The sequence below is a fragment of the Coenobita brevimanus genome, chromosome 38 (genome assembly GCF_032717465.1).
Source record: "Coenobita brevimanus isolate Jiangsu-jjx chromosome 38, ASM3271746v2, whole genome shotgun sequence".
In the NCBI taxonomy this organism is placed as follows: Eukaryota; Metazoa; Arthropoda; class Malacostraca; order Decapoda; family Coenobitidae; genus Coenobita; species Coenobita brevimanus.
Window position 1 is genome coordinate 48315227 of NC_136991.1, and position 26816 is coordinate 48342042.

Sequence of the window (26816 nt, forward strand, 5' to 3'; positions counted from 1 at the left end):
TCAGATAAACAATAAAATATCAGAACAGCAAACACTAAACTGGAAAAATTACCTTCAAACACTTGACCACAAAACAAACGTCAGTAAACTCTACAAAACACTAAACAGCATTACACTTTCCAACAGCAACACCACACAATCAGACGCTGCCATCACAACAACAGACACCATACCCTCAAAAAAACAAGCAAACACTCTCATCAATCACTTTTCACAAGTCAGCCATCTAAACCCCCATCTCGAAGACTGACATATCATCCGACGTAAGAAACAGTTCCCCACAGACCCAGACTACGCACCTTTCACTTACAACCAGACGAAGCACATCATTAACAACCTCAAGCACTCATCTGCCTGTGGACCAGACAACATAAGCAATATTCACCTTAAACACCTAGGACCACAAGGCATACAGGCACTCACCAACATATCAAACTACAGCTACTCACACAACATAATACCCAACATCTGGAAGCATGGCAATATCATCACTATCCCTAAACCCAACAAAGACCCCACGTTACCCTCCTCACATCGCCCCATCACACTCCTCTGCACCCCCTCTAAAGTCACTGAACGACTGGTACTACAACTAGTCGCACCTTACATTCCCCTAGCCCAGTCACAACATGGCTTTAGGCCACTACACTCCACAAACACCCTTCTTACAGACCTTACACAGAGAGTTTTGATGGCATGAATTCAGCTAGGCCACCACATAGAACACTCCTAGTCACACTAGACATTAGCAAAGCTTTTGATGCCATCCCCCGCCACAACCTTGCAAACAAAATACTCAACACAAACATGCATAATAACACAAAAAGATGGCTGGCAAACTACTTAGCAGGCAGATGTGCACACATAACATTTGCTGGTCAGTCCTCTAACAGCAGAAACTTCACAAATGGCATCCCCCAAGGATCTGTTTTTTCTCCTACACTCTTTAACCTATACATGCACAACGTACCCACACCCCACACACCACAGATACACACTTCTATGCAGATGATATAACACTTACATGTATGCACCAGAACTCAAACACAACTGCACACATCATTCAACCTTACCTCAACACACGACACGAATGGTTCACCACTAACAGGCTCAAAATGACCCCAGCCAAATCTACAGTGACTCTTCTCACAAACTGGACAGCAGAACACAGTCACATCCCACACCTCACTATAAACAACACCCCCCTACCACACACACACACACACACACACACACACACACACACACACACACACACACACACACACACACACACACACACACCTTGGTGTAACATACAATACATCAGTGTCATTTAAACAACACATCACAAACATTAAAAATAAAATAACACCAAGACTCAGTGCTTTGAGGTCACTTGCCCATACAACATTCAGACACAACAAAGAAACCACCACCACAGTATACAAACAATACATACGTTCAGTGATGAATTATGCAAGCCCTGCCTGGGCTTCTAACCTCACCAAAACACACTACAACACACTACAGACCATACAGAACAAGGCCCTAGAAATAATCACAGGCTGCACAGCTACTACACCCACAGACCACCTTCATCAAGAAACCAAAGTCCTCAAAGTCAAGGATCACCTAGACATGAGAGGCACCCAGTTTCTTGCTGCAGCCTCCACAAACCCATAACATCCACTACAATACATGGCAGCACATCCACCCACACCAAAGAACATCAAAACAACACCCAGCACACGATACCATACACAAATACTGTCATCTCTCCCCCCTCGCCCACCTCAGACCAGCTTCCAGAAGCATATCCACACTCAGATCACTCGCCGCTCCATTCGCTCACTTAAAGACAACACACAGCTGCATGCACGGCCTCCTGACATCCACCCTTCTGAATCCTATCTTCCTTGTGAGGACAGGGTCCACCTGGCCAGGCTGAGATGTGGGCACCATCCAGCCCTCTTTAGCTACCAGAAGAGGCTAGATGACTCCATTGCTGATGCCTGTCCAGGATGCAACACAGCACCCCATACTATTAAGCACATTATGGAAGACTGCATTGCACACAATCATCTACGCCAACAACACAACATAAACTCTTCGAGAGCTCTGTGGGAAAGCCCAGTCTCTGCCATGGCCTTCCTAAGGGACTCAGGGCTGTTCGGCCAGACTGCCTAGGGAACAACTACTACTACTACCTAAAATAGTATAGAAATAAGTGCTAGAGTCTAGGGTCATTGGGTAAAACAAACATATGTTCTTCATTGTTACTTAGCAGTTTTTACGCAATTCCAATTACTGTACTAGATAATTTTTCCCTTCCAATACAGATACCCATATTAATCGGCCTTTGCTTGCCAATTTACAGCATTGGCTTGTGGTATATATGATGTGAATATAATGGTGTGAACAATAGTATGAAACCATTTCCATATCATAGGAAGAATACTCTGAAGTTAAATATGAATATAATGACATGGGCAATTGAGTGAGACCATTTAAATATCCTGGGAAAGATACTTTGGATTTAATTGATCCTTCTATCAGTAAGGCGGTAATACTGGAGAAGCTGATATAACTTAATGTATTTCTGGACCTTACATAACCCCCCTTTGCAGTGGGAAAGAGGGGTAGGGTGATGATGATTATGATGATACTATATATCGTTTTTGTTTTTAAAGGCTCCAACATGCTTGCATGTGTCAGCCTTGGTCACCTAATGGCGGCTCTCCATGCTGCACGATCCATTGCAGCCTCCCTGTTCAGTCCCTTAACCCTGAGGTCACAGTTAATGACCTCGTCCCATGTCTTTCTCGGTCTACCCCTCATAACCCCACCCCCAGTATTAACACTTCTCACCTTCCTCACCCAATTATCATCCCCAATCCTCTCCACATGTCCAAACCACCTCAATCTACCTCTCCTCATCACAACACCAATACACTCCAGTCCCATCCTACCTCTCAACTCTTCCATCGTAAACCCAGCCCCTCCAGGCCTTGGACGCAGGGACGCACTGCACATCCATCTAATCGTTGTCATTTCTGTACGTCTGAGCCGGCGAATATCTTCCTCCTTCACTGCCCAGGTCTCACTACCATACAGCATTACACTCCTAACACATGCTGCATACAAAGACCTCTTAGCACGTAGGGAGAGTCCTCTCAATGTCAGGAGAGGCAAGAGCTCCCTGAACTTTTTCCAACCACTTCTCACTCTAGCCACAGAGCTAGCTAGCTCCAGCCCCACCTCCAGCACATAACATGTCTCCCAAATAACAAAACTCTTCCACACACTCAAGAGATTCACTAGCAAGTTCAATCCTTTCACGTCTGACAATCTCCACATGCTCACCCCGACACGCTGTACACATAAAATCAGCATTATCTCGCAGTCTACCTCTGATACCACAACATCTCTTATGCACCCATTTATCACAGACACCACACAAGATGGAATTACTTCCCACGCCCTTGTGGCAAACTGCACATGGCCACTCTCCCTCGTCTTTGACAGTACTGCCACCAACTCTAGATATCATTACTTTTGTTTTATCTGCATTTACCCTTAAACCCTTGTGCCCCTTACTATCTCTCCACTTCCTAAACCTTTCCCCCGCCTCCCTTTCATTCTCTGCAATCAGCACCAAATCATCAGCATACAACAACTCCCACTGGAGTCCATTTCTAAAGTCACATGAAAGGGCTTCAAGTACCATGATAAACAACATGGGACTCAAGACTGACCCCTGATGCACACCAACATTCACGGAAAACTCATCACTCAAATCTCCATTCACTCTTACCTGGGTGTGAGCTCCCACATACATAGCCATAACCACTCTAACCAGCCACTTTGGAATGAAGTACTGAACATTTTCACCAAAACATTGAATGGCAATAATGCTGTACAGTTTAGGTGAGAGAAGGGTAGACTGTAGTAATAAATTATGGTGCAGGTTTGTGACCTAATGGTGACAGATTTTACATCAGCCTTTTTCCTCTTGTCACAGAGCGCATGCAGCAGCACTTTGAGGTATTACTGAGGGAAGAGGCTGCTCGGGAGCAGCTGACAGGGATCACCAGGGATGGACGAGATCAGGGCCTGACAAGCATGAATGAGTTTGTGTCTCTGGTGGCTCGTATCAACGCCTCGTCAACGCACCTTGGCAAAGATGACAAATTTCAGCTCTTTGTGTGTCTGGCAGCAAGGTTAGTATAACTCTTGTGGTTATTTGGTGTAGTTTTGTATTGGTGTTGTAACTTCCTGGTTAGAATGCTTTGCATTATTACCAGTAAGTCATCACACCTCGGCAAAAATGACAAGTTCCAACTCTTTGTGTGTCTGGTGGCATGGGTAGCGTAACTTGAGCTTATTTGGTGGAGTCTTATATTAGTGTTGTATCTTGCATGTTGGATGCTGGAGAGGGATGATTTCGTGCACTGGTACTGATACAACCAGTCAGCTCTGCCTCCCACTTATACACTGTAAATGTCTCTTGTCTCCCCCCTATCCCTCAAAAGGAGAGTAGCAGACTGCAGAAGAGCAGCTGCAGCTTAGTCCACCAAGTTTATGTTTAGTTAAGCCTGGGTCTAAAGCAACAACAACAATAACTTGCTGGTTAGGTTGGAATGCATTATTAGTCAAGGATGCATACCAAAATATCACTCTTCAGTCCAAATGGTTGGTGCTATAAATTGGGAGGATCTGGCCATTTACCTCACAACATGCCCAGCAAATGATTAACAGCATAGAAGACTCCAGATTACCAGGATAAGAAGGGAACAAAACCATCCAATTTTAACACCTAAAACCAGAAAGCTGGTTGAATTGAGTCGGGTTGGTGCCACTCTCCTCTAAAATCTTCCAGGTTACTGAGAGAGTAGAGAGTCTGCAAGCTTGTGAACTGATTTGGGATTTTTTTTGTGGATAAATGAGCTTAATACATCAATATAAGATCCCTGCCACTAATAAAAGTAATCACCATGGCCAGAAAGTTGGGTGAATCGAGTCAGGTTGGTCCCACTCAACCTCTGCAATTTTCAAAGTTACTGAGAGAGCAGAGTGGCCGTGGGCCTGTGAAGACTGTCACTCACCTCCCACTCTCCTAAATCAGTGTTGTAAGTGTTGTGGAGAACTGTCTGAAGTTAGCATGATACGTACTTACCATGTATTTTACTTTGGTTGCTTTCAATGACTTCTCAATGCTGCAGGACGTAGATCTACGTCACTGGCATTTCTGAAGGGGATTTAGATCTACATTGCTAGCGCGGTCCGGGTTAAGAACCACAATAGGTGCAGCAGACACAAACAGAGCATTTGACAGCACTGTAAGCAAACCTTTAAACACAAACTGGAAGACAAACAACCCAGTCTAGGCATGGTATGCATATACGGTATAGCTCTCCAGGTGCTAAATCTGTCAAGCCAGTACAGTAAATGGCTGGTTTTCTAAAATCTACATTTTTAATTTTATTGTTTGTAATCTCTGATTGCTCATTGCTTAAGTGTGTTCTAAGTCTAGAGTTAGCCTTGTCAGTTTTTATGAGAGAATATGTGGTAGGTGAGCTCTCACCATCCACTCACTTGATGTAGTGCTGCCCTCGGATGTCTGCCCTTTCCTCTTCTCCATCCTTCTTTCCTTCCATCCTGTCCTGTCTTTCTTTCCTTCATTCTTTTCTCATCCTTCTGCCTATGGGTGAATTTACACTTCCTCTTCTACCTTTCTTTCCTTCATTCTTTCCCCTTACTTCTGCCTGTGGGTGACTCTACACTGGGTGACAAGCCAAATGGTTTTCTGTATACCAGGAAACCATTTACTACGCTGGGTGGTAACCATATAACCAGATTATGGCACTTGGTGGTTTTGTGAGTAATTACGGCATTCCAATCGGATTGTGCTGGTGAAGCTTTATATCCAAGGGATGGCTGGGGTTTATTGCTCGCATAAAGCCACTCAGGGATGAGTGAGGCTGGTCACTCTCGTCTTAAATGTCAGGACCAACTTGCCTAGCCCGGGGCTCCTATGCTCCTCGTGGGGCAACGTAGGATTGGATGATGATGATGATGATGTTGTGTGTGGTTTAATATGCACACGTGTATACATAAACTGCACAGTGTTGTTTTACAGTTATAATAAACATATGCATCTCATCATGTCTTTCCAGAGCTCATCTGCTACCAGGCATTTTGCTGCCCCTCCAGCGGTCACCAGTCACCAGCCATATGTATGACGAGTCGTCCTTCCTGCGTGACCCTCAGCTTGTGCGTGATCTCATCAATATCCTCTCTGCTCTTAATGAATTTGATATCACCTTGGAGAGTTCACTTACCAGGGGTATTGACTAGTTCGACAGCTGGGTTATAATTTAGGTAGCATCTTGGCTATCAACAGTTTCAGAATGATTTTGAAGAGCTCACTTTCCAAGGGCATTGTTTAGATTGGAGGTATTCAGATAATATCTGCGTTCACTCTGTGGCTTAATCTACACATAAATCTTCCATCATAAATCATACCCAAATAAACAAGGTCCTAGGCTCAAGAATTAGATTGTGGTTAACAGTTACATTCACAACTCAGATCTCGTGGTTACACTTCATTTCAGGTTAGATTTATACTTTGATTAAGCAGTCTGATCAGATCCAAGCCTAGTTTTTGGCTCATTCCTCAACTCAGGGTTATGTGAACAGAAATAATAAATAAGAGAGACAATAACAGACAGCAATAATGTTATTATTCTTGAAGTAATAAGATGAGGCAGGATGAAGAGTAATTAGCTGGCTTGCATAGGTGTGGAAAAAGTACATGGAAGTAGGGCATTTTTGAGTGCAGACTGTGATGGAATGATCAATTAACCCCATCAGTAAAAATATGTATTTTGTATTTATTTTTATTCCTCTGTTCAGTATATTTTATTGAGCATAAGGAGAGAAATGTGCTATGAAGGGGCTAATGAATATTATTTCTAACTGCACCACAACAAATGGTCTCTCCAAAGCTGAACTAGGAAATGCTTCATTGAAATGAAGGAGTTGATAATGAATTGGGAGAAATAGTGTGATCTCTTTTTGTTTAGCCATCCCAGGTAATTTGTGAGGAAAATGAGTCAGGCATTTGGGAAAACAATTGATTGAAAAAAGGTGTTAGAAGTTGTGAATCAAAGAGAATTGTATCAGGTTACTGTCACAGAACAAGAAGTTACGGAAACAAAATGAGTTAACCTACGCAGACTAAGTGATCTCTCCTAAAAAAAAATTGTCTGGTGATAGAAATTAAAACATATGATGTAATCATACTGAAGAGGTCTGAGTATATGGCTGGGGAATATCTGTTCATTAAAGCAGCTCTGTAGTTTATCCTGCTGTGATGCATGACAATTGTGGAACGGATATCAAGTTCATACTATAGCTGAGAAATGCAAGTCACAAAAAAAGACAAACTTGGAGCCACGTGTAGCTGGATTGCAACCCTAGTCATTATAATCCTGGGATCAGATTGCCTCTTGGTAATCAAGAGGAGTTTGTAGTTGATGTTGTTCAGTTGTGGTGCTGTGTAATGTATGGAATGGTGATCAAGAATTGCATTCTGCGTGGATTTGGGGGAGTCCATAATGCCTCTTTCTTAATGATTTATTCTGTTTATTACACCTCATTTTCCTCCGCTGTGTTATAGATGCAGACTATATTGATATAAAAGTGATATACAGTAAATAACATATGGTACAAGAGATTGTCAGTTTAGCAGTTTTATATCGTTCACTACACCTAATTCCCCTGAAGTATGTTCTTCATCCTGTGTCAATATTAAAGCAGTATAAATGAGATACAAAAGAAAATTAAGATGTAGTGATTTCCACATAACAGCCTTACTTTCCTGTTGTATAATATTGATGCTTAAAAGCAGTATAAGCATCATACAAGAGAATACTAAGGTCTAATATGCAAAATAAATTGCTAAGTGAGAGATACTACAAAGTCTCCCATGCCACCAGAATGCAACCATAAGAGTTTATAAGATGAACAAATGACACATATACCTATAGGAAATTGAAGTACAGCATTAGCCAAAAATATTAATTGTACGTGAAACATAAGCTGCTGGTATTTTATGGATTTTAAGTTTTTAATTTAATAAAATTTGTAAGATTTTTTAATCAGATAAAGATAGTCAAGCAAGTGTGATGCTCCTTTACGTCACTTCTGAAAAACAAATTACAGCAAAGATAAATGTGTTACCCCTTCAACCTGATGACATAGTTGTTGCTTCATTCTTGCTACCATCAGGTGATTTTTTTTGAGCTTAAGAGAGTTTTTCAGGCTGAAGACTTTGGATTTAATTGTCAATAACCCCTTCCATAGGCATGGCCTTTCCAAAGTTGAATGAAGTTGTCTGGCCGTAGCAAAAATAAACTAAGAAATCATTCCTGAATTGAAGGGGCTAAAGAGAAGAGAGTAATAGAAACAGTATAGAAGAAATGCTTTGAATGTTGGTAAATCTTGCTAGAAAAAAACACATGAAAACATATAAATGCTCGTACACTTACTTCTGCCAAAGATGAAAGGAAATCATAAGAGGTTAATTAATTTTAGGGACTTCAGCAGGTCTGTTTGTGAATGTTGGTACAAACTACTATTATAGTAAGTTTCCATGTTTATTTTAGTCCTTGACAGCTTATCTCTTCTGCACTCGTTTTAAAGCTACAGAGGATCAGTTAGCATATGTGTTGCTATTGTCATCTGTAAACATCTGTGTACTCAGTTTAGGCTTACAGTATTTTATTATTGTCATGTGAATTGTTATTTTAGTATGTGTTTAGTGTTATGTGCATTGGAGGGAATAGAATAAACATGAGAGGTAATACTCATAAGATAAAAATGTGTTTTTAGAACAAATGCAGTGTGAATATATTAAAAGCTTCGCATTGCTGTGTTCATCAGTTGTCGTTTTTACAATGTTAGCATAGAAATTTGGCAATAATTCTCAGCATTTTACAGTATTGTCCTATATGTATTTATTATTTTAAATTTCTTTATCACTATGGTAGTGAGAAATTATTACAGCAGTGTAATTTATTTTTTAATCCTGAATTAAATTGATAATTTTTATTCCTTCACTGATTTCTTGTAACTTTGACATTGTACAGTCCAGTGGGATACCATTAGTCATGACTAATAAGTTGTAGTAAGAGTCCCGTACATATATCATCCATGTATGATGTGTTTGGCCCATATTCTTGTATTTGGAAGCATACTAACACCTCTTCTTTATGGGTTTATTTTTATTTTTTATTTATTTATTTTTTTTACATGAGGAAAAAGGAACCAAAGGCTAGGAGCCAGCAAATTACAGTTCATTCAAAAAACAAAACAAAAAAACAATACAAAAGAGAGCCAAATGCAAGATCCGTTCATTTCAAGATGCCTGGACACACTGCATTTGAAAGACTGGAGATCATAGGAAGTAGGAAGTACAGACAGAGGGAGACAGTTCCTTTTTGCACATAATTTGTTAATATTATCTTTTATGTTATCTAGCAAAACTATATCTGTCTATCTACTGCTAGACACCTCAATCCCATAAGGGGTGGCCACAAACAAATTGCATCCATGTCGCCCTGTCCAACGCCATTTCACTGCCCTGCTCCCAGCTCACACCCCCCTCCCTCATGTACCTCTCCACTCAGTATCAATGTTAAAAATTTACAAGCAACATCTAAGGGCATACATATGATGTAATATGCAAAGTACATCACCAAGAAAGAGGTGATTGAGAACCTCCTAAATTGGCGAGAATACAGACCATAGAAACATGCTGCTCATTCTGGTCCATGTGGTCCTTATCCTTAACTCTTCCTACACAATATTTCCCCTGCCTTACCTGTTTGTAACGGATATAACACAGAAATACACCATAAACGGTAATGACAGTAATCAGTAGACATTTTAAAGTCTGCTGCTACATGGTTACTCCTCAAGCAGTAAAGATGTGATATTTGGGGCTCTCCAAAGGCTTGAAAAATATTAAGATGCTTGTGCTTCCAGAAGAGCTTTAACTATCTATTAGATGCAGAAAAAGGCGTAGTACTGTACAGTATACCTGACGCCCATCCTCCCAGTCATCTCCGCAATGAAATGCTGTAATTTTATGAACAATAGGTCTGTCCACCAGCAGAGTATGATGAACTTGCCATGCAAGATATATTTTACCAAGTTTCCACATCTTCCAAGCTTAGTTAAATACTGTCTTCTCATCTGCATTTCTCTCCCGACTTTTCGCATGCACAGGTGACAGAATTCTCGTTCTTTCCTGCCATTGTGATCTTATTCTGAGTAATTTGGTAATAGTTTGCAACATAACAAACACAGCCACCATCATCCAATCCAATTTAAGGATACAAGGAGGAACTTCCAAAATGTATTATGTGCTCATTAGCTTGTGTCTGGTTGCTGCTCGCATTGGTATACCATACTTTCATTGTCTTTGTAATTTTTTTATTTGTCGGATGTACCTAGCTTCCGGTATTTATATGCACATTAGTGGTTTTCCTCCCCATGTTAGAGTATGGGCATCTAAACAGGGATACATTTCTACATATTTTTACTCTGTGCATAATGGTGACCTACTGTACTATGCTTTGTAAAGTGATAATTCCATTTGTCATTCTTATAATAGTTATTCATTGATGACTCATGTTAAAAGTTAGAAAATATGGCCCTTTTATCACCATTGTGCCAAAGTTTGAGCACATAAAAACCCAACCATACAGAATCATTGTTACAGTAAACTCTCTGTAATCCAGCATAATTCAGCTAAGCCCTACACCAGTTAAAGCAAAACACCGGATATTCATGGTATCCCCCATTGGCTCAGTATTCAGTGTTGAGCTGGATACTGGATCACTCCCCATCTTGGACCTCTATCCTAAAGACTTTCCCATGAGTAAAACATGAAAATTAAGCATAAAATACAATAAAACAATGATAGCAGTACAATAGTACAGCGCCGGTTGGCTACTGTTTATGTGCCAGTTGCTATACTTCAATGCCAGATATTGCATAGAACTGCCAGTTATGTCCCATTCCGGCACTGGATATTGGCTTATTAGAGCCGAGCCAGCAGTGCCAGATATTGTGACAACGGATAATTGAGAATTTACTGTATCATTATTATTATTTTTATTATTTTGTTATAACTTTTTATTTAAACTATAATTTTGCCATAAGGTTTCAAGTGCCATCATCTTTGGGTCTGTAAAGTGCTGTGCTGATGAGGGATTCACTTTACCTGTTGAGCGAAGAACAAATAATATTTAATACTTATTTTACTTTTGTTGAAAACCAGTTTGTTAGATGTGTACTGACAGAGTCAGTAGGGAGATGATAATAGTGAGAGGACAAACCAAATATATCAATTGTGATAAAGAAGTACATTAGGACATTTATCCACTGTACTCTGAAGCAAATCATTTTTGCCTGATTTTTTTTTCTTTTTTAAGTGCCGAATGTTGCATGAAATAGTTCTCTACTACATTATTTTCTAATCCAGCACATTGTTGGAATGGAAATTTTCTACATGTATCAGTTACAGCAAGATACAGATGAATATATTGTACATAATGTTGCTAAGTTGTATCATAATCAGCAGTGCCATACCCCTTCTGTCCCACTACACAAGATAAGCTGTAGTGTGGCAAACTGGACAACCCTGGGGTCAGATTCACAAACGTAACGGTACTTATGATCAGTTCCCTGTTGAAACTGTGATCTGTTTCTATGTAGGAAGGACAGGGAAAGATGGGTGCAAAGCCTCTTGTTCCTACTAGAAAAACAAATACTGCACTGTACAGTATTGGTTATAAGAAAAAAATAATTATAGTCATATACAGGGTGGTCCATATATAATGTTCATGTTCCACTTTGCCAGTCAATTTCTTGTGTGTTATGGGGACAGCTCAGTCAGTGTTATTAGTGTCTAGCTTGCATAATTTTTTTCATTTCCCACTCCTTTTGACACACCAGCAGACTATGCTGTCCCTGCAGCATATAAGATACCATCTTTTTAGAGAAGTGCTATTTATGAACCATCTTGTATTTCTTTTAGCAGGAAGGACAAGGAAAGGACAGAACAGAATTTCCCAAGCCTGTAGTTCTTCCAGCAAAAGCAAATATTTAAGTTATGACAGGAAGCTGATTGTAAATATGTTCAAGAGTCCCACCCCTGCCAGAGAGGTTCCAGATCCACTCAGCATGCTGAGATTATTACTTTTATTGTGTGAGAGGTTCACTTAAAAGAAGTATCAAGGTTAAGTATATCTTGTAATTTTATGTAAAGTGTATGTAATGCCTGATGAGCCTTTTGCATAACCAGTTACTGAATGAATAGTTAATTGAATAACTGAGCTTGTAGTGTGCTTTATAACAGTAGATGTAGGATGAAATGTTGGGGAAAATTACATTGGTTCCCAGAATGAGCTAGTCAAGAGTACATGCAGTGAGATCCACTGTGTGTGCTGTGGTAACTCAGGTGGGTCTGGGACCAAACTGGCAGGGATATTGAGTTAGAGGCCTGTGTTCTTGCTAGCTTAGGAGGCATACAAGCACCTCTTCTTTACCAGTGTAACTTTGCACTTGGCATATTTAAATTATCATCCTTGATATTTCTACAATGTGTCAGTTTTAAAAAGATATAAAAAACACACAAAAAGTTATTAAATTTGATATTCACATCTTTGATAATTCTGCAATTTGTCATTCATTCATTTTTATTTTCAGCATCATGTCTGTTTTCCATGTAACATGCCAGACAGGTTTAGTAGTAGCATTCCTCTACCTTGTTCTGTTTTGTGCCACTGTCAGTATGAACAAGATATAAAAGACATACAAGAGAATTTTTAAAAGTGAAATGGGCAAAGTAAATAACTAAGGAAGAAGTGTTAGAAGCACCCTAAGCCCACAAAAATATGGGCCTGTGATGCTCCAGGGTCTGCTGTACATGACCCTCTGAACTGTGATATCTGTCATGTTCACAATGTTATGTGTTGTGTGTGCGCTGCCTATGATATTGTTACAGCCATAGGCCTCCACATTTTGAGCTCAAACTGTAATCATTGTTTGTTTGTACTCAGTGAAATTCTTAATGGCAGATGGACAGTGAGGTTCACAATGAATTTAAGTCATATTGCTTTTAAGCCTCATTATGTGAAGAAAGGATGTAAATATGGGCAGAAATTTCAGTCAGGGTTGTTCTGTACCAGTAAATTGTGTATATAGCTATAAAAAAAAAAAAAAAAAAAAAAAAAAAAAAAAAAAAAAAACTTAGGAGGCAATGATTATCAGCTGCAAAGTAGTTAACCTTGGCTGTTTAGTGAGGGCTACAGAACCCAGGTGCATCCTTGCAATCATGCAGTAAGTCAGCAATGAAAAAAATTCACTCTCTGCCCAAATAACATTAGTTATAGGATCTGGTGCTTGCTGTGAGAGATTCTGTTGTAAGATGATGTAAAAATGCAGGTACATCCTTACACAATGCAGGGAAGTCAACAGTGAAGAACATGGTCTCTCTGCCCAAATAACATTAGGTGTGGGATCTGGTGCTTGCTGTGAGAAGCCGTGCGGTAAGAACCCAGGTACTGCACATCTTACCCAGTGCAGGGAAGTCAGCAATGAAGAACATGGTCTTTCTGCCCAAATAACATTAATTAGGGGATCTGGTGCTTGCTGTGAGAGGCTCTGTTGTAATGCTGTGTTAGTTGTGTTGCTGTTGAGAGCATGACAACTGTGTGACCTCTGACCTTAAGCTGCCAGACTAAGTTTGCAAGATTTGATAAGCATAAACACATCTGCCATTTAGGGTATAGATTCATTTAACTCACTGAAACTTGGGTTGCATTCTTGAGCAGATATCAGCATTTAATATGGTGCAGTATAGAAGTACATAGAGCAAATGTAACTGATACTCATAAACTATATATACAGCACAAGACTCAGCAAGTCATTTGGATCTGGTACCAAACTGGTGGTTGTGTTCAGTGTCTTACAGGATGTTTAGTGAATCCCAGACGACACCACTACTTGTGTGTAGTAGTCTCAGACTAGTATTCACATCAGTTAAGGAGGCTTCATAGTACCTCTTCCTTAACAGTTTTATTTTTGTATATGGCTGGTTAATATTTTGTATGTGCTGCATCGTATGGCTGTATTAGTTGCTGGAGAGGAACACCTTCATGTTGTGGCACCTATGTGATTAGGTGCCTCTGATGCTTGGTCATAAAATTGCCTCAGTTCCCTCCCTGTTCCCCCAGAGAAAGATGGTGCTGAAAACCAATAGATTCAAATTCAGATATGCCTAGGGTTTCAATTACCATTACTATTATGGCAGTATAAGAATCATATAACTAACACAGAAAAGGATAAATTGGTGTAAAAAGCAAAATCATTCATTTAGGAAGTGGTGTTAGGGAGCTTCTGTAACTGATGAGAATAAAGGGCCAGAGTGCCTAATGGTTACTCCAGGAATAGCATAATATAGAAGTGGTGTAGTGTGATATAGTGATGGTTTAGAGGTAACACATTGTCAGGAACTAATGTATCAGGGTCCCTACTTGTCATATTGCTCTCAGTGGGCAGTGCAACACCACACATATGGAATTTGTGTCAAAAACTCCTAGTCCAGTGTTTGAAATGTGTAAACCACTCTAAGGGTCCAGATACTTTTTTCCAGCCATATAGCATCTGATGTTGGGTGCTCAAGTATATATTGTAATGCCTGTGTATTATAGGCTCTTAGTTATCACACCATAGATATAATACAAGAAATAATTTTGTACTTATAGTACAAGCTATTACACTTATTTAAAGTGTGCCAGTACAGTATGGGCAAGAATGCCATACCTTGTTCTAAGAAGACATGCTGTATTTTAAACTATTTATATTAAAAGTCAGCTGCCAGACTTGAAGCTCACTATGTGGTAGCCAAACAGTTGTACATATTTGCTGCATGATCATTAAATCTGTACCTACATGTGTTTTGTATTATTCCCAAGTTTAATCTAGCCCATAATATTTCTTCCATTATTTATGAGCTTTTGCAACACATAACTTATTAGTAATGAGTAATTTATATCAATCTACCTTTCCTTTCTTCTTCTTCCATCCTTTCTACATTCATCTCCAGTCATCTCATCAGTTTTTGTTTCTTTGATCTTCATATTTTGCTGTATTTCCATCCTTCCTTATTTCCCTCATTTCTGCCCTTTATTATTTCAATTAGTACTTTTTCTTCCCTTCAGCATTTTCTCTGATATTTAGTACACGTTTTTCCATCTTTACCTCCTTCTTCTTCCCCACAGCATTAATCCCTTCCATCCATGACTGTCTCCTTTCTATTTTCCTTCCCTTTTTGCTGTTCTATCCCTTTCTTCGCTCCCTGTCATAACTTGCTCCTTTACCTCCCTCTCTCCTTACTTTCTCCCTTCTTTATTGCTTCCCTTGTTGCTTTATTTCCATATCCATCTCTTGCAAACCCTGGTTTCCTTAAATTTCTTCTCTTTTATTCCAAAGTTCCCACTTACCCTCTCATCTGAGCCTGCATCCTCTTTAAATGCACTTTTATTTCTCACAAACTTTCCATCAGTGTTCCTTTTATGTTTTATCCTGCTTTCTCCAGTTGAGCCTTTGTGTCTCACAACACAACTTCCAAGTCTTCTAACGAGTTGCAAAACGTACCATCATATTTCTTGTTGGAATCATTGAAATGGTTAAGCATTGTTTATGATCCAATGAAGAATCAGCAATACAAAATCAGTGTGAGGTATTTTATAGCATCACATATGTATGATCTCGTAATGATCTGCAAGGCCAGATCAGTGTACTATCATTAAACTGTGACTGCAGGGGCCATTTGGGGGAAGTGAAAATTATTTGTCGATATCTCAATTAGTGGGGTTCAGGAAACAAACCCCCACGAATATGGAGAGCTGACTACCCGATACAAACCCTACCAAATGATCTACAATTTTTTTTCTTACAAAGTTTCTACCCTCCTGTTTCCTGTTCAGATACTCTGACCTGTGTATCATTAAACTCTAGCCTGCTCAACTAGTTTATACTCTACTGACTGGCTTCTACCCTGCATATCTTCTAAGCTTCTGATCCTCTGCCTATCCAGTTTCACTCCTACACATACTGGTACCTTTACAAAGTTCTAATTCCCATATATTCAGACATTATCCTCTAGTTTTCAGCTTCATCCCAAGTAACCAAGCTCTCGTTTCCATACGTCCAAAGTATCATCCATATACTTCAAAGCAAATCCTGACATCATCCTTTCACGTACTCAATCATTTGGTAAATATTTACAAGTTGCTAAGACACCCTTCAGGTTGTGCAGGCGGCGCAGCATATTTTGCTGGTAATTTTTGATGAGATTTGAGTGATTTTGACCTTCATTTGTCGGAAATGCTTCATTTTGCCTTTCTCCAATAATGAACTTTGGATGAGGTGAAATGAAGCATTTTTGACAGAAAACGTGCAGTTAAAGTAAATTGGGTAGAGTCAGCACTCTCCTTCCCTTCTTTCTGAAACAAAAAATCAAAGTTGTAACAGAAGATACAAGAAATAATCGAAGAATACCATATATGCTCATAAAGAAAAGATGGTCGCTGATCTGGGTAGTAGCCTCAATACTCAGTGATATCTCCACCCCAGAAAGTAGTTCCCGTATCTCATATTTCATATCCTTTATGTTTATGATGTATGTAATCATGTTGTTTATAATGTTTACCAAGTGTTTCCAAAGGCATTTTAGATTTATAATATCCTACCAGACCCAAGTCAGTGGTGACAAACAGTATTTTGGTTAATACATATTGTCAGATTGTCTCATCTGTATTACTACGCAGCCAAGAGAAGCGAGAAGCTGGCGTCCATCCACGTTCTCCTCGAATGATCATTTTTTTTACATGAACAAATCCACTTTTAGCACTCCTAGTACCCGGAAAGAGGTATGTAACAGTCACCTTTGTATGTACAAGCATTTACATTAACTATCAAGTGATATTTTTTGTGTTAAGTGGCTTTATGCAGACCTTGGTGCTAAGCTCTAAGGGTATCCCCGTAAGTTATTTACTCACGTGGTTGGGGACCCTGTGAAGTAACAGTTGACTCGGCAACAGTTCAGCAGGTAAACAGGGTAGCCCATATCTGCTGGCACGTCAGCCCTATTACCGTAGGAAGGGCTGAGTTGTGTCCCTTGTGGCTGAAGGTTGTACAGCTAGTCGGAATTATTTTTGTAGGGAGTGTCAGTAAACATAACAGAGTGACTTCCAGTAATAAGTGGAGAGAGCTTTTGATTGAATCGATAGAGCAAGTACTTCCCAGCTATCCTGGTCATTCACATGTGTATACGGGTATTTTCATTTGCTAATACTGGTCATTGAAATAAGTGAAAGGTAGCTAACGTTTGGTATATTAATTGTCCTTGCTCTCAAAATATCTCAGTACATAGATATTTAGGTTATTGCTGTGATTCTTTGTGGAAAATGCCACATTTGCTTTGTATAATTTATACTTGGTGAGACTGGTTCCATGTTTTTGTTTATTCATCTTTCTGCAGTTTGGTGATACTACTTATGCACAACAATAAAGTACCCGTTTTGATACTCTGTGTCTAGCCAAATCACAGAGGGATGCTGCAATACTCAAATGCAGAAGTTCATTCACCTGTCCTGCCACTCTCACCGCCGGAGATGGTAGAATATTATTTAACGGACAGAGGTGTTTTGTTATTAATCTGTGGGTTATGTATTATGCACTAAAATTTGCTACGTCTTAGGTATCAATGAATCAAGCAATGAAAGAAACGCGGAAGGCTGACAGACTGTTATAATGTACAGTAATTGTATTATTCTCTCACTTGGCAAATTTTCAACTGACTTCAAATATACAAATGTTAGGACATCTTTCATCCATTTCCGTAATGCTTCCCTTGTGTTAAATCATTATAATACTGGTTTGATGCCGAGACTTCGATTTTTTTTTTTTTTTTTTTTTTTTTTTTTTTTATACCATATTACCTTTAACCCTTTAACCGCGGGCATTGTTTTGCCCCGACTGGCCTCTCCCGCGGGGGTTCCAGCCAAATGTAAACAAACCTTTAAACCTTAATAACTCTGCACAGAATAAAGCTAGAGCAAAAAATAAGGTACCATTAGAAAGTACTAACCTTCAGCTTTGCAGTGATGTAGGTTTCATGACTTTGTGGACTTTCACAGGACGGGCAGTGCCGTTAGAAGTGAGGGGTGTAAAATCACTATTTTACGCCCCACACACCAGCACCAAATGCCAACCACTCTCTGATAATAGTACTATAAACATACATGAACACTGCACATACGATAAACACCCACTCTATTCACTGAAGTAGGTAAAAGGCACTGTAATTGCCCGCACTTCACTGCGGCATCACACGCTCACTGATGTTTGGTTAGCGGCGATGTTTTCATTATTTCTAACTTCTATTACTATTTTATATATAATCTGGGCAATATACATTATATTTACACTGCACTTATTACTATATTGCGTCACTGTCGCATCACAGAATTACAGCAGTGCCGCAGATTTTCTTATTACCATATCACTTATATACTGGCCATATTTACATAATTTTCTAGGTAAAATATCTCTTATTACTATATTATACAATTATTGGTAAAGCACGTCACTGTCGCATCACAGAATCACAGCAGTGCCGCAGATTTTCTTATTACAATATCACTTATTATACTGGTCAATATTTACATTGTTTTCTAGGCAAAATATCCCTTATTACATTATCCCTTATACAATTATTGGTAAAGCACGTCACTGTCGCATCACTGTATATCACTGTCACTGTCAGTATATACTTAGAGAGTGGTACTCGGCAAAGCACGGAGTCACATAGAGAGCGACTTGGCATTCCTGGCACTGGTGTGTGCTCATTTTTCTCATGCGAGGCCTCCGTGTGGTGTTATCACACTCTGCAGCGGCCCTGTGACAACCTGCCGCCTGCGGTGAGAGGCAATTTCACAAGCTGGTGCCGGCTCATGTAATTGCGGCACTCAAGACGGTCAGGTTGTGTGTCAGAGTGTCGCCTCGGGACCAATGCCGTCACCTGACCAAATCGTGCAAGCAGCTGCTGCACGACAGTCTTGGAGAACTGTCTCAGGGATGGTTGCCTTATGCCCCCGACTTGTGTCTTGTAGAGGAGGAAGGCGTTGAGCATGCACATATCGAGCATGTGGAGGCAAGCCTTCCTGTACCATCGGGTGTTTCTCCTGAGACAGTCTATTTCGCCAGTCATCATATCAGACTTATCAGCAAGTCTCATGTTCACATTGTAATCAAGGACGGCATCAGGCTTCATGATTGGCTCTCCTGTCCTGTAGCTGACCTTCCCAGTTCTCTGCAATTCCCCCTTGTGGATGGTGCTGAGCATATTCACGACATTCTTGTCGTGCCACCTGATCGCCAGAAGCTTGTCAGACTTCTTCAGGTGCACATCTCCTTTGGATGATGATGATGCTTCAGGGAAACTTGGCCACTCTTTCATGTGGCTCCGTACAGTGCCAACAGTGCCGATGCCGTGTTCAGCCAGGTATTTGGCGAGTTTCGGTGCTGTGTAGTAATTGTCTGTGTACAGCACATGATTCCCACCAAAATACCTCTCCATTAGCACTTATACTACGGAGCCAGAGAAGCCAAGGGGGTCTTTCCTGTCCACGTCCATTGTACTTGCAGAGTAGATCACGAAATCAAGGATATACCCCGTCTCACAGTCACACAGCACAAAGAACTTTATCTCAAAGTGGTGGCGTTTGCTGGGGATGTACTGCATGACTTTGAGACGTCCTCTGAACAATACCAGGGATTCATCTGTGACGACTTTTTGCATAGGACGGAAAAATCGCATAAATCAATCCCTAATCTTGTTGAGGAAATCCCTCACTTTCCACAAAGGGTCAGTTTGGGACGGGTTTCCTTTGTCAGCGAAGTGCAGGTATCCTAGCAGCTGTCGGAACCGATCTCGTGACATGTATTTGCCGAATGTTGGGATTGAAGTAATGTCATCAACCAGCCAGTACTCCTCCAACTCATGTCTCTTGATATGGGGCATCAAGAACATGAGAGCAAAGAACACATACAGCTCTCTGATCCCGACAGGCAACCACGACACTTGCTTTGGTGAGCCAATAGGTCCCAGCCCTTCTGTTGCACACTGAGCTGCATACCTATTGGTCTCATCGCTGACAAACTGCACGATTTCGTCATCCATGAAGGCCAGGAAGTAGTCTACAAAGTCATCTCCTTTGTTGCATGGGAAGGCAGGCTGTATTCCCGCGTTTGTCATGTCAAACGGCGGATTGTGTGGCTGAAAATCAGCACCGTCAGACCAAACAAATGCATCCACTTTCCCAGTGTGTGGTTCAGTGGCAGTGGCAGGTCGCATTGCACTCTTTTCCCCGTGAGAAGGAGTTGAGGTGGAGGCAATGGGTGAGGCAGGAGGTGAGCGGGAGGGGGGTGAGTGGGGGGTGGCGAGGGTGAGGGAGCTGGGCGGGGGGGGTTACTGACCTGGTGTGTGGTGAAATCTGACCCTTTCTTCCCCGCTTATCACCCCGCTTTGCCCTCCTACTGCCACGCATCCCCTTTGTTCTAGGCCGTCCTGCCCTGCTTACCCTGCCTGCACGGCCTGCCTTCCCTCGCTGTGCAGGCTCTGGGAATTCATATTCCTCAGATGATGTAGACTGAGGAGAGGGCACGGCAGAAGATGAAGATGATGTGAGGGCAATAGGGCTAGGGGAACGGGAAAGTGGTGGGAAATGCTTGCTAGGGCCGGGTGTAGGAGACGTAAGTTTACACTTCACTCCCTTCCCACGTGCTACACCCATTTTCCCCATGGGCGCCTTCCCTTTCCCAGAGTAAGTTGGGGGTGGTGGGGGGGAGACAACATGTTCACTTTCATCACTGCCACTGTCAGTCCTAAACGGTTCACCACCAATCACTGCATAGTCATCACTACTACTTGCTGTAAGTGTATCACTCTCACTGCCACAATCCAGAGTTGTACTTACAGTTTTATCCAGCTCTGTCCTAATTTCTGGGGTGCTCAACCCCTTCTGCCTCGCCGTCGGCAGTTCCTTCCTTGGTGTAGAGGTCGAAGGCACACTAGCACTAGGAATTTCCGAGGAGGAAGCGAGCGATGATGACTCGGGACGGAGCGCCATTATCACGCACAGAACTGGACAGATACTGACTGATGCGTGTCAGGGCAGGGGTGGGGGGGGCCCCCGGGGGGTGGGAGGAGGGAGGTGTGGGAGGGCTGGCGTGAAAGAACTTTACAGCTACTCTTGCGTGAAACAATTTGCACACAGGAAAAACACGCGGTGTTCAAAATATTCACGAACGTTCCAGAATGACACCTGCGGTTTGGTCCAGTTTTGTCAATGTCATTCTGGAATGACACTCGCGGTTAAAGGGTTAACAGACAAGAATTCGGGCCTCAACCTTGTTTGGATCCGGTGATGTATATGTTTCATTGTTTCATTTAAACCAAGCTAACACTAAAGAATTTTTATGAAACTGGCGATAGTATAGTCATGAAGTGATTATTGAATCTCTCTCTCTCTCTCTCTCTCTCTCTCTCTCTCTCTCTCAGACCAAATAAAGTATGTGAAGATAGGTAGAATAAAACAAGGATTTCCCCGTGGGCTGCTTTGCAAAATGAACATAAATCTTTTGTTTTAGTGGTTCCACTTAGTCTTTTATTTTTAGAACCATCATCCTCTCAAAAAAATAAAAATAAATAAAAAATAGACTGAGCCTGTTGAATTTTGAATTTTGTGTATTCTTGTGAGAAATAATGACATTTGAAGCCATTGTCATACATAGAAAATAAGCACATTATCTTCCCAGTTCAGTGTGAGGAAAATTTGAATGAGTAAAGAGATTATGAAGTAATGTTGCATCCAGCCAGTCACCAACCTGTCAAGTGGATCTTCGCCTCGATAAAAAAATAAACTGAGTAGAGTGCTTGTTTCAGATATTTTCGATTTTACCGTTTTGTATTCGGTAGACTAACCGCTATGTATTTGTTAGACTGAGTCAATGAAGATAACTTTGTGCCATAGAAAACAAGTTATAATATTATGCTCTTTTGTATTTGTTTCAGGGTTAATGCCAAACAGTTTTACTCAGCTTAGAGGAGACCCGTGAGGCTGAAGGTACCAGAAAGTCCCCAATGCCTCTTCAACCTGAGGATGTGCTGTGGACTTTATTATAACGTCTCACGACTTTATCTGAGGAGAGACCCTTTGGTAAGGAGTGAATACTCTTTTTTCATCATCATAACCTCCAGTGCCATACGATCTGCAAGGGGATTATATACAAGCTGTGTTATGTAATCACCATCATCGTCATCATGAACTTTACCTTATTTCATCATCATAATGAACTATGTTATTTCCTCCTCCTCCTCCTCCTCCTCCTCATCATCATCATCATCATCATGAACTTCAACATTATTTCCTCCTCCTCTTCTTCCTCCTCCTCCTCCTCCTCCTCCTCTTCATCATCATCATCATCATCATCATCATCATCAACTATTATGTTTAAAGTTGTGGTGAGATAGGATCCAGAAACAAGGAAAGACAAGAGCACAAAAGAGAGAACCACCACCATGCCCAGTGAAATGAACCACACACACACACACACACACACACACACACACAATCCATCATCCAATCCTATGTTGCCCCATGAGGAGCGTAGGAGCCCGGGGCTAGGCAAGTTGGTCCAGACATTTAAGATGAAAGTGACAAATCTCACTCATCCCTGAGTGACATAACATGACAGTTTTTTATGCAGCTTCCCAAGTTGACAGTTTAGGCTCTCTTTCTCTTCAGATTCATAAAATTCAATGATTAAGCTTTAAAATGATGTATAATTTATATACTTTTAAGCAATTCTGATTTTGACACAAAAGGTTGACATCTTCGTGGAATTTCCCAAATGTGACATCCATCCAGGAACTAAACTTTTACACTATTCCCTGCTGTCAGCCGCAAGGGAATACAGACTCTGTGCATGGGAAGGGCAGTTGCTTCCCTGCAGTTGATGAGTCTGCTCATCTAAACAGACAAGGGTTGATCAACAGCAACAACCCCTGGAGTGTGATGTAGGCAAATTTCTGTAATTCTTTGTATTGGAAGGCAGATTAATTCAGCATATGGTGACATTTTTTTTGTCCCTTCAATATGTAAACTGTAGCCAGCATATACTGTATGTGGACTGCAGACTGGGGTACTGCATTTTTATTATTATTATTACTATTATTATTATTACTATTATTATTATTTACTCTCGGATATGTTTATGTGAAGCTACAGAACGTGGTCAGTGTTTTTGGCGTATCATACAGAGCCAGGATTCTGGGGGCTTGAATGGTGAGCGAATGGAAGCGTGGCCCATTGGATTGGGCAAATTTGGGCTGTCTGGACATTGCTACTCCTCACCCTGCCCAGATGATGATGATGATGATTATCATTATAGCAAGGAGGAATACTTGGCTGCCAAGCGTAGGGCTAGAAGAGAGGTATACAGGGCGAAGTCTGAGTCACCGAGACTTTTGTTTGATAACCTAAATAGTGAGGAAAGGAAAAATATGATATTTAAGGTGATGAAGTGATCAGATGAAGAGATAATCGGGATATTATAGGTGAGCAGTGTGAAGAATGATGAAGGAAGGGTAGTGGTGAACAGTGGGGATATTAAAGATGCATGGAGAGAGCATTATAACCGGTTGTTGAATGAGGAGTTTGACTGGGACAGGGAAGGTTTGGAGCCAGCAGATCCAGTGTTTGGCCCTTGGCCTTTAATTGATGCTGCTACTGTGAGTGAGGCAATAGGCAGGATGAAGGTGGGGAAGGCAGCAGGTGTGTCTGGGTTGACTGCCGAAATGTTGAAGGCCTCAGGAGATATAGGGGTGCAGTTAGTCACTGACCTGACAAATATGATTATTTATGAGTGAATGCCACTCAGGGATGAGTGAGGCTGGTCACTCTCATCTTAAATGTCGAGACCAACTGCCTAGCCCCGGGCTCCTACGCTTCTCATGGGGCAATGTAGGATTGGGTGATGGATGGATGGTGTTGTCCCAGATGATTGGCTGAAGAGTGTAATTGTAAATGTGTATAAAGGGAAGGGTGATGACCTGGAAATAGGAAATTATAGAGGTATAAAGCTTTTAGATCAGATAATGAAGGTAATGGAGAGAGTCTTAGAAGGTATGATTAGAGAGAGAGTGAATGTTGATGAGATGCATTTTGGGTTTATGCCAGGTAGGGGGACCACTGATGCCATATTCATTGTTAACAGCTTCAGGAAAAATATATTGGTAAGAAAAGGGATCTGTATTTTGTTTTTGTTGATTTGGAAAAGGCCTTTGACAGAGTCCCTAGAGAGGTGGTGAAGTGGGCAATGAGAAGGCTTGACTAGGAGGAGTGGCTGGTTAGGGTGGTTATGGCTATGTATGTGGGTGCTCGCACCCAGGTAAGAGTGAATGGAGATTTGAGTGATGAGTTTTCCGTGAACGTTGGTGTGCATCAGGGGTCAGTTTTGAGTCCTATGTTGTTTATCATGGTACTTGAAGCCCTCTCACATGACTTCACATGCCCGTGGGAGATGTTGCATGTTGATGATTTGGTGTTGATTGCAGAGAATGAAAAGGAAGCGGAGGAAAGATTTAGGTAGTGGAGGGATGGTATGGGGCACAAAGGCTTAAGGGTAACTGCAGATAAAACAAAAGTGATGATATCTAGGGTTGGTGGCGGTACTGTCAAAGACGAGGGAGAGTGGCCCTGTGCAGTTTGACACGAGGGCGTGGGAAGTAATTCCATCTTGTGCGGTGTTTGTGATAAATGGGGGTGCAAGAGATGTAGTGCTGTCAGAGGTATACTGTGAGATACTGCTGATTTTATGTGTACGGCATGTTGGGGAGAGCAGATGGAGATTGTCAGGCGTGAAGGGATTGATCTTGCTGGTGAATCTCTTGAATGTGTGGAAGAGTTTTGTTATTTGGGAAACATGTTGTGTGCTGGAGGTGGGGCTGGAGCTAGCTTTGTGGCTGGGGTGAGAAGTGGTTGGAAGAAGTTCAGGGAGCTCTTGGCTTTCATGACATTGAGAGGACTCTTCCTATATGCTAAGAGGTCTTTGTGTGCAGCATGTGTTAGGAGTGTCATGCTGTATGGTAGTGAGACCTGAGCAGTAAAGGAGGAGGATATTCGCAGGCTTAGACGTACAGAAATGGCAGTGATAAGGTGGATGTGTAGTGCATCCCTGCATGCAAGGTCTGGGGGGGCTGGGTTTACGGTGGAAGAGTTGAGAGGTAGGATGGGACTGGAATGTATTGGTGTTGTAATGAGCAGAGGTAAATTGAGATGGTTTGGGCATGTGGAGAGGATGGGGGATGATAATTGGGTGAGGATGGTGAGAAATGTTAATATTGGGGGTGGGGTTATGAGGGGTAGACCGAGAAAGACATGGGACGAGGTCATTAAGTGTGACCTCAGGGTTATGGGACTGAACAGGGAGGCTGCAATAGATCGTGCAGCATGGAGAGCCACCATTACGTGACCAAGGCTGACTCGTGCAAGCATGTTGGAGCCATTAACCCCTTAACCACGGGGCGTCACTTTCGTGACGCTTGGAGGCAAGGGATCATACCGTGGGGCGTCGCTTTTGTGATTCTGTGTTATTTTGAATTCACCTGGGCTTCCAAGTGGGGGCTTGTATCATCTATCAGTACTGCCAATGTCCAACACTAGTCAGCACTCCTAATCTCATCTGTACTCCCATCCATTGTTGACAATTTAGCCATTTCTCCCCGTTCTTGACTCCCCTCCCTACCCCCTCTCCATTACCCTATCCTCTCGCCTGCCTGGCCGTGGTACGCTAAGTAAATCTTCCCTGGAATTTTTCACTGATTTCATCCATTGAAATAAGCCCTATGCCCTATTCTTATACCAAATAATATATACAAGAAAGAAATAAGGTAAATGAGAGTGCCATACACCTGGAATTGGCTAATTATCACCTGACAACACCTCACGTGCACTCGTTCGCTAATTTTCGCTGTTTATTTCCCCTTGAAATATGCCGTATAATCTATTTTCGTAATAAATATACATATAAGGAGGGAAGGGAGAAGCCCAAGTGATATTTACATTCACCTGGAACTACCTAATTTATAATGTATTGTCTAGATTTCCTGCCAGTCTTTTCAGTGCTATAATTAGCTGTGTCAAGAGGCTAAACGTTGGCAGTACTGATTTCCCCTAGGTAGGCCTCCACCCCGCCCCACCCTTATCAGTTCACTCTCATCTTCCAGTGTGGGGGTATGTCTGTTCGCTCTTGCTAGCTTCAGGGCCTTTTCACCCCCATGCAAAGGGCCCTGTGACCTTCACCCCCTACTAAACCTCGTGTGGAAAGAGGTAAAGGGCTGACAATTGATAAAAGAGTGACTATGATCTTTCTATTGAGTAAAACAGTGCAAGTGGAATTGTAAATAATGTGTAAACAGCAAGTGAAAGTAATGAATGTAAATATACGTAAACAGTGGAAAATAGTTTTACAAGTTACTTCAAGTGACAGTTCATAACACAGTGTAAATAAAACAGAAATGTAAATAATGTAAATAAAATAGAGAACGTAAATAGAAATGTAAACGAGTAGTATTATAAGAATACGAGTATATACCCTAGGAGTAATGAAAGTGAAAGTTTCACTCTAGC

General features: G+C 41.3%; 1 protein-coding gene across 1 annotated transcript in view; it reads left to right on the top strand.

Annotated features, from left to right (window-relative positions):
- Positions 1–6339, top strand: part of pns (DENN domain containing pinstripe) — a 160851-nt gene extending 154512 nt beyond the window's left edge. Inside the window, exons 23-24 of the mRNA XM_080269829.1 lie at positions 4004–4202; positions 6159–6339. Of these exons, the coding sequence (XP_080125955.1) occupies positions 4004–4202; positions 6159–6339 (380 nt within the window). The remainder of the gene's footprint in view (positions 1–4003; positions 4203–6158) is intronic.
- The last annotated feature ends 20477 nt before the right edge of the window (positions 6340–26816 follow it).